General features: G+C 42.0%; 1 protein-coding gene across 1 annotated transcript in view; it reads right to left on the reverse strand.

Moving 5' to 3' along the window:
• The window catches only part of FAM98B (family with sequence similarity 98, member B), a 28,158-nt gene extending 19,772 nt beyond the window's left edge, over positions 1 to 8,386 (reverse strand). The window contains exon 1 of the mRNA XM_011989327.1: positions 8,287 to 8,386. Coding sequence (XP_011844717.1) covers positions 8,287 to 8,357 — 71 coding nt within the window. The 5' untranslated portion in view covers positions 8,358 to 8,386. The remainder of the gene's footprint in view (positions 1 to 8,286) is intronic.
• Between the last annotated feature and the right edge of the window lie 1,012 nt (positions 8,387 to 9,398).

The raw sequence follows: 9,398 nt of genomic DNA on the forward strand, positions 1-9,398 counted from the left end.
TGTATTCCTGTAAGGATATACAGAAAAACCCTTCCCATGTGATTAAACCACCTACTCGATACATTAATAGACATTTGTTTTATTCAGCTTTTAATTTATAGGGATTTGTTTCTTTTTATTTCATTTTTGTCTTATAATTACGTAAAACATTAATGCGGTTTCAAAGTCTAACTTAAAAAACAAAGTACTTCAGAAAAATCTAGTTTGCAATTTTAATCTTGTATCCTCTACTCTGTTCCCTCCCTCCCCTCCAGGTGACCATATTTATTAGTTTGGGATTGTCCTTCCATCATGTTTTTCAACATAAATACATGCATTTTTGTCTCCCCTTTCAGATAAAAGGCAGCCTACTATATACTGTTCTAGTCCTTGCTTTAAACACATACATGCTCACACACACATACATTTACATTAGTAGAGATCAGTATTTAGAGATATTATTCAACCATTTTTTACAGTTATATACTGCCCCACTGTCTGGATGCACCATATTTTATTTAATCAGCATCTACTAAAGGACACTTGGACTGTTTCCAGTGTTTTATTAATATAGTTCGGCAAATTTTTGTCAGTTTATATCTAGGATAGATTCCTAGAGGTGAGGCTGTTGGGTCAAAGGGTAAACAGATACGTAACTTTGCTAGATACTATGAACTTCTCCTGTAGAGGGGTTGTACCATCAAAGCATCAGAGTACCCATTCCCTCATCATTCACCAAAGTTGTCAAACTTTTGGGTTTTTGACCATCTGGTAACTCACTCTAGTTTCATCTACATTTCTCTTATGAGCAAGACATAGGGCATCTTTGCATATGTTTAAAGGCCACTTGCATTTCTTTTTCTTTGAATTCTCTGGTTATATCAGATGAAGGGTGAGTACAGGTATTTTCAAATCCTCATTTTGTAGGTAAAGAAACTAAGACTTCATGACATTAGGAAACCTGCCTTTATGTAGCAGGCCAGGCACAGTACTAGGCATGCATATATATATATATATATATATATTTCATTTAATTTTTACAGCAATGCTTTAAGTTAGCATTATCCTAATTGTGTAGAATCAGAAGATGGCACTAGCATTTAAATCCACGTTTAACCCAAATGCTCCATCGTTAACATAGGTCTTGTTAGATCTCTGTCTACAACTATAAGGAAACTAAGGAAATAACCTGGTCCAGCTGATACAGCCAAGTAAAGGCAGAGCTGAGACTAGAACATTATTTCTGCACCCCCCAGCTCAAGGCTGGTTCTTCTATGACTCAGCCTTCCTCCATGTCTTACAATGCCTCTCAATGAGATTTCATAGTAAACATCTTAGATCCTCTTACTTCCTTTCATTTCTGCAATAAAGCAATACTCATAAACTCTTGAAAGAATTTAACTAATTCATATTGGTGTAAGTTTTTTTTTTTTTTAACTGAAATGTCAATAATAAAAACCAACAAAAACTGGTCAAATCACAAAAAATTCTGAATTTGGAAAGAAAAATCTAATCTTTAATGCCTTAGCTCATCAGGTGAAGTAAAAATAAAAAGAGGAAAAAGTAAATGCCTTTAACATACCTGAACATCTAATTAACAATCAAAATCACAATAGTGGCTAACTGTATGTTGGGTCAGCACTAAATGATTTATATAAATTCTCTCATTTAATTGCCACAATACCCTATAAGGTAGATACGATTATTAGCTTCATTTTACAGATGAGGAAGCTCAGGAAGATACAGGTAAATAATTCGTCCGGGATGGCCATAATCATAGCGAACAATCGTCCCAGAACCGAGCCACACAACCTCTCTTTATAGCCCCGCACTCTTAGCCCCTATTGTTCTGTCACCATCCAGAAATGTATCTAATTGTCTTATGCAACAGAAGTGTCTAAAAATATTCTGCTAGATAACTGGTTAAGAATATGAAAGCACTCTTCTGGCTAGAACAGTGCTTCTTAAACTTTTATGTGCATATGAATCTCCTGAGGGTCTTATTAAAATAAAGATTCTAATTCAGTAGAGCTGGAATGAAGTCTGGGATTCTGCATTTCTACTCCCCAGGTGGTGACGATGCTGCTAGTCCACAGACCTCTATTAAGCAGCATAGTACTTATTTTTTTACTTTCGTTAAAAAAAAAAAACTCTCAATATTTATCATCACTCCTTCTCCTCTTGCAGTACATGAGAAATTAGAGCGCGCATTTAAGAGTCTATTTATGCTACATTTAGCAACTGTTTAGTGCTTACCACATTTATTTCATACTTGCTTTGATTTCCAACACCATTCAGCATTTACGAATAACCAAGCTCCTGGTTTGTGCTATATATTCTTAGTTAATCATGAAAGTGCTACTGTTATTCCAAACACTGGGAACATCTCCCCTAGGCCTAGGCCCTCCCGCAAAGCCTCATACCCTGGAAGCATAGTTGCTGGTCGGACATTACTTCAAGCAGGGTGATCCAAATCTTCAGTCCATTAGGGCTGCTGGTAACTCTCCTGAACAACACAACCAGGGCCTAATTTACTTTCGATTTTCATCAGCCAAGAGACAAAATAGAAGACCCTTTCTTTTCCCATCATTTACCCAACCTATTGTCTCTGCCTCTCATCCAACTCTCCACCTCTCTCTGCTTCCCAAAAAATGTCCACTATTTTCTATCCACAGCACGGCATATATTTTGCTATATTGTCCATCTCTTCTCAGAAAGATTATCCCTCTCATTTTCACTCTGGATTCTCCATTTTGGACCCAAACTGAGAAGCCCAGAGCTGCTGCTAGGAGACTGGAGCCAGGGTACCCAGGGGAGCCCATCCCCAGGCACCCACCCTTGGTACAGGCTACCTCGCTTCCTGGCCCAGGGAGGAAAGGAGAAGGGGTATGTGAACAGCTGTGGGAGTCGAAGTCTCAAGAGTTGCAGCAAGCCCAAGCCCAGGCCCTCTAGCCCAGCCCAGACCCTCATTGGTTCTTCCACCCAGCCAGCCCACACCTGCAGAATTAGATGGAGCACAGTTCCATCATCACCCAAGCACAGGTGGAAGACGCCCTGGTGCTCACCAAACAAGGCCTGGTCTCCAAGTCCTCCTTAAGAAGCTTTGTGGATGTAACATCTTCAAGGCCCTTTTCTGCTATTTTCACACCCAGCATGGCCAGTCAAGCTCTTCCACTGAGCTCGTGCATATAAGGAGGAAGTCAACACCACTGCTAAGTCAGATCTGCTCCAGTGTCTCCAGTACCAGTTTTATCAGATCCCAGGGACATGCCTGCTCCAAGGTGACAGAGGAAGATCAGAGGAGGATCTGTGCGGTCACTGACCTAGATGAAACTTTTGTGCATCTTTAAGCCCAGCAACAATGCTAGCTTCACAGTGCCTACAGAGATTGAGGAGACCACTCAAGCAGGTGTATGTGCTCAAGAGGCCTCACGCGGAAAGAGCCAAAGAGAGAATTCTTTGAATGTGTTCTCTTCACTGCCAACCTGGCCAAGTATGCTGACCTGTGACGGATTTGCTGGACCAGTGTGGGTGTTCCGAGCTCATCTATTCCATGAGTCCTGTGGTTCCACCAGGGCTGCTAAGTCAGGAACCTCAGCCTCCTGGGGAGGAACCTGAGGAAAACCCTCATCCTGGACAACTTGTCTGCTTCTTACATCTTCCACCCAGAGAATGCAGTGTCTGTGCAGTCCTGGTTTGATGACATGGCAGATACTGAGTTGCTGAACCTGATCCCAGTCTTTGAGGAGCAGAGCAGAGGACGTCTACACCAGCCTCGGGTAGGTGCAGGCCTCTTAGCCTTCCCTGCTTCCAAGCAGTGGTCATCCTAGTAGGGGTCTTTCCTACACTGTGCCTTTACAGTCACCTGACAGAGTGGAAGCTGGAGCACCTCACCACATGAGCCTGGAAATAGTGAGAAGTGATTGTAAAGAGCTTAGGACAGCTTAGATGCCAAGCAGGCAAATGCCAGACCAACAATACCCAGAGCTGCCTGCTCCCGAGTTGTTGGGTTCCCGAGATGTGTGTGTGTGTGTGTTCTGCCGTGAACTGTGGCCCCAGGACACAGTGTTTCAGTAGGGGAGAAGCTGAGTCTTAGTCTTTCAAGTCATCTCCTCTCCTGTCACCCTAAAAGCCACTGAACTCTATAGGGATGAAGACTATTGAACACTCCATTGCCAAACCATGGCCTTTCCCCAGTGTTATCAGGCCTATGCCAAGGAAAAGGGAAGGTTATGCCTTTGGGTGCTCCAGGTACACACCTTTCCAAAATCTTTCTCCAGCCAGCTGCTGCAGACAAAAATAAGACATTTCTGGGAAGATGAGGACTTGTTTCCAGGCCAGTACCCCAGTGGCCATCAGGTCTTGTGGCCCAAAAGCTACACTTGCCTCCAGCCAAGTGCCTGGCATGGGCCCTTTCTGTGTCTCCCCAAGGTTGGGTACTGAGCTCCCTTCCTCACCGTCTAGCCATAGTCTTGAACCTATGGGGAAGGAGGTTTTCTTCCCACCCCGGAAGAGAACAGATTACTAATTTCTGTTCTTTTGACTCTGCTTGAAAATTCTCTTTCTTAAAAAAAAAAAAAAAAAAAAAAAAAAAAAACTAAGATGATTATTCCTACCGTCTCTAGCTTTAGTTATTTTTATTTTTGCAAATTCCTAAAGAGCAGATAGTAGGGGTTTTGGCCTCCTTACTTACCAAAATAGCATCATTATCACTGCTCTCCCATTATCTTATAAATATCTCCTGTTCTCTTGAGGCACAGGCCATGCAGATTTACCACCCATTCACTTGTGGTTTTCATCTATTACCTCTTGGACACTCCCCAACATCCTCTTTGCTCAGTTTTCCTCTCCACCTCTGTTCTTCCCATTATACTGAGTTTCTTTAAAGTCTGTATGTATACCCTATCTTACACCCTGAGCTCTCAGTTTCAACCTGCACGTGTCACTCAGCCCCCCTTGCACCCTTGTCATTACCCAGAACTACTCTACCTCCAAAATCACTCATCCAAACATGTGGCTCCCTGACCACAACCTCTTACTTACCCTTCCAGCTTGCTTCTTTGACCACTCACCTACAACTATGGTTTGATATTATCATTACCTCCATTCATTGATCCCTCTGCATTCTTCATATTTACCGACTTTCTCCTATCTTCACATTCTTCTGTATCCAATTTAGATTCTAAGGTGTATCATTTCATTTTAGTGCTCAATACCAACTGAAGATATTAATCTGGTGGGGCCTGGTGGCTCACACCTGTAATCCCAACACTTTGGGAAACCAAGGCAGGAGATCATTTGAGGCCAGGAGTTCAAGACTAGCCCAGGCATCATAACAAGACCCTGTGTCTATAAATCTTTTTTAAAATAAAGAGAAATGAATCTTTGAATTTTAATATCCAATCAATTACTAAGTCCAGTAATGTAGTTCTTTCCATATCCACTGCCACTAAGCAACCATCATTTCTTTCCCAGACTATTAACTAAATTCTCCAATCCATTTTCCACCTTGCTGACAGATGTAACTTTCAAACTAGACATCTAATCACTCCCTTTTTATTTACAATTCTTCAATCGCATCCCACTGCTGTTATGATCAAGAATAAAATCCACAATACAGCCTAAAAGGGGCTACATGCCCTAATTTTCACCTAACTCTTTAATCCAATTTCCCACCACTCTGCCCCTCACACTCTACCTTCTCACCACATTAGCCTCCTTCCAGTTCTTCCAATACAGCAAGCTCCTTCCCACTTCACGGTCTTCACATTTTCTTCTCACTGTAAGGATATCTTTGTTCCCCTTTTTCATCCATCCAGCCTCAACTAGTTAACTTCTATTCACCCTTCCCATTTCAACTCAAATGTCACTTCCTCAGGAATCTATCACTAACCCCTAAGACTTCTTAGATCCTCCTGTCATATCACCCTGTTCTTTCCCTTTGACACATTTATTATAGTTTATAATTATTTTTGTGATGTCTGTTTCTCCACTAGATTGTAAACTCCACAGGGGCAGCAACCAAGTCTCTTTTGCTCACCACTGACTCCTCAGAATGACGTCCAATATACAGTGGTGTTAATAAATATTTAAAGGAAACTTCTCTCCACAGTAGTGTTTCTCAACCAAGGCTGTGAATCTTTTTAAAAACATGCAGGTCTGTACTGTACCTCTTGAAGATTACGATTCAGTCAGTCTATGGTATATACCAGACTGGAACAGTTTTCATAAGTTCCACATGATTCTGATGTACTTCCAGCATTGAGATCTACTATTCCACAAAATCAGAGACTATCAGAACTGAAAGAGACTTCTAAAATCATCTGCTCCAGCCCTCTCTTTTCACAGATGAGAAAACTTACTGACTCCTAGCCTATCCTGTTTTTTCACCTGTATCACTAAATTGTGCTTTCACACAGATTTTTCCCTTCAAATGCCTCCCATTAATTTATTTTATATAACAAACTGAAGTACCTTCCCTGATATCCTAAATACCTTACAACAGAAAATGCATTATGCACCATCTACATGGATATTTGAAAACACAGCGTTGCATTACAACACATATTGTAAATAACTACTTTTTTCACATCTTATTATCATAGGAGAATTCAAACTTCAAAATTTTGCCCTCATAGTTATTCCAGGAAAAACTAATTTTGGAGTGTGTAAACTGTTTTACTTTTCATGTTGAATAATCTGAAACTAATTTTCCTTGATAAAAATTAAGATTATAGCAATGAACTTTCCAAAACACTTATAATAGGAACAATAAGTTCAAGAAGTGAAGAAAGAAGAAAAGCACTGCCTTTTCCTTTTTCATAAACCATTTATGAGATCCCAGTATTCTTACCTGAAGTACTTGGGAGCTCAAACTCTTTGGTGCCTAAATAATTCTACTAAGTATTTTCAGTTCTTGTTTTGGTTCCTTCTTAACCAAGTTAAGGGAGAACTTCCAAGGGACCTCACAGAAGTAAAAATGCCCCCTAAATAACCAATGGCACTGTTCTTTCATTGGACAAATATGTATTCACAATCTACTACTGCAAGACTCCAACACTGGATCACTGCAGAGTACATATTATCAGGGTCCAGCTAAAGAAACAGTTGATAGAGGGGCAAATGCAGTTTTAGGGAAGATAAAGTGCGGTGTGGGATTGGTTCAAGCTTCATAACAACACTGCAAAGGCACAGCTTCCCCTATCAAGAAACAGCAGCACGTAGCAGGGCAAACAAATGTGCAGATGGCTCCAAGCTCTTTATTTAATGTGCACCGTATGACTCAACTATCTGGTCCTATGCTTATCGTTGCGGGCTCTCTTCTCTAAGCTGTTCATTCATTTACTCATTCATTCGACCAACTATTTACTGTAAGAACTCCGTTCTAGTGTGTGGCTGGGAACACATCGGTGAATAAAATATGCAAAGCATCAGTTTTCCAGGAGCTGACTTGGGGAGGAGGAGGAATTAAATCAGAGAGAAGGGGAGTTCAAGAGACAAATGAATGGGCAGGACATGATAATTTGGGATGGGGACAACAGCTGTGTGGAAAAAACAGGACGAGGTTGAGGGGGAGATTACTAACCACCACACTTGTTAAGTATTAACATTACTCCCACCTCCATCCTAAGAGTTCTCACAGCACCTACCACACTGCACTGTAGCCTGCAGTAGCCTGCGCGACTACGTAAGCCACGAGTAATCTGAAAACTATCTTTTTCCCTTGCCTAGAGGAAATTTACAAACGTAAATGCGTGTAAATGCACATACAAGCTAATATACACGTTGACGAACAGATGAAATGGTTGAAAGAATGAACTCGCAATGAACTACAACACTTTCTCCGGTCAAAGTAGAAGCCATTCGCTTCAGAGCCCCAAGTAAGCCACAAGTTGTACACTGTAGGAGACAACTGTCCTCAACAGCAGCTCAGGTTCCACCACCTCCCTCCGGGCGCCACAACTACGTCAACACAAATATCACAAATATCGCGGGCGCGGGCTCGCCCAGAAAACTGGTGCCAGAAGGGCCGCTCCGCGCCACCCCGCGGATTCCTGCAACAGAGTTCCGAGGCAAGAAGTTAGAGAGAGGGGGCCACGAACCCCAGCTCTCCGGCCCTGCTCCACCCCCTAAATAGATTTCTCTCCCGCCTCCCGCTTAACTCCGTCGGCGCCGGAGGGATCCAGGCAGGGAAGGAGGCCTGCACAGGGCCGCCCAGGCCCACAGAGGCCCAGGGGAAGTAGGTTAAGCAGCCAGGCCAAGGAGAGGTCGCGTTTTCAGGAAAAAGGCGTCTCCAAAAGCACTCACCCCAGCGCCTCCAGTGTGTCCAGCACGTCTCCCTCCATCGTTGGTTCGGGACCCGGCTCCGGCCCTCTCATGGTCCTTTGGCCCAGAGCTGTTCGGCGCTCTAAGTAACCCGCCGGAAACTAGCGTCACCGCGCCAAGGTTCCGGTCCGGGTCTCGCCGGTAACTGCCTAAGAGCACAGCTGAAGAAGGGCGCAAAGGTTCCCAGCCCGGAGGCGATGGACACTTGACAGTGCCTAAAACCGCTGTGTGTAACGATAATAATTTTTTAAAAGAATAGTTGAAATAATAGTAATAAAGAGGTCTCTGTGTTGGGTCTTTTTTGTGTGTTCAAATAAATTTTAGCAAATATCGTGGTATCGAGTTGATCTCAACCTATCCGATTCCAGACCTTCTTTTAAGTAACAGAAATCTGAAATGAAATTATAATTATCTTCAGCTAAAATTAGTAACTAATATCACATGCCTACACACATAATTTTTAAATCAATATATACGACGATGCTTCAACTTTAAGGAAACAAGGAAGGTACGTAATTTATAACAAAGTAGTATTTTTCTCCTAATGAAATGCAGACCAATGAAGGGATCAGATGCTTGCATCTCTCTATGTGGAAACCCCTCAAATGCATATTCAGATGATGCGCTTCATTGCTGACAAAGTATCAGTTGTATAAGCAACAAAGAGCAGAGTAAGGTAGCTGATGTGGTTTTCCAAATTTGTGGCTAACTCTCCACAAAGTTCCAAATAAACAAAACATAATATACCCTCTGTGTACTATCCATGGAGAATTCAATCTCTATCTAAAGGATTTAAAATATATATTTTAGGGTTCATATGTAAAAAGTACTAAGAGTATAAGGTTAGATCATTATTAGCAGGCATGTCACCTACATGAATATTCCAGCAGAACTGTTGAAAATCCTGCAAGAAGTATAACTATTGATCCCTTGTATGGACCTGTTCCTTGCATTGCAGACTACATAGCATTGGTAGCCCCAGTCCAATAAAAACCAGTAATGCTCTCACCTTCCTAGTCGGAGTTACAAACAAAAAGCATACCCATAAATTTGTAAAACACTCAAAGGTAAGCTGTAGTAGTCCGCTCTCACAT

Source organism: Mandrillus leucophaeus, unplaced genomic scaffold (assembly GCF_000951045.1).
Source record: "Mandrillus leucophaeus isolate KB7577 unplaced genomic scaffold, Mleu.le_1.0 Scaffold35, whole genome shotgun sequence".
Lineage (NCBI taxonomy): Eukaryota > Metazoa > Chordata > Mammalia > Primates > Cercopithecidae > Mandrillus > Mandrillus leucophaeus.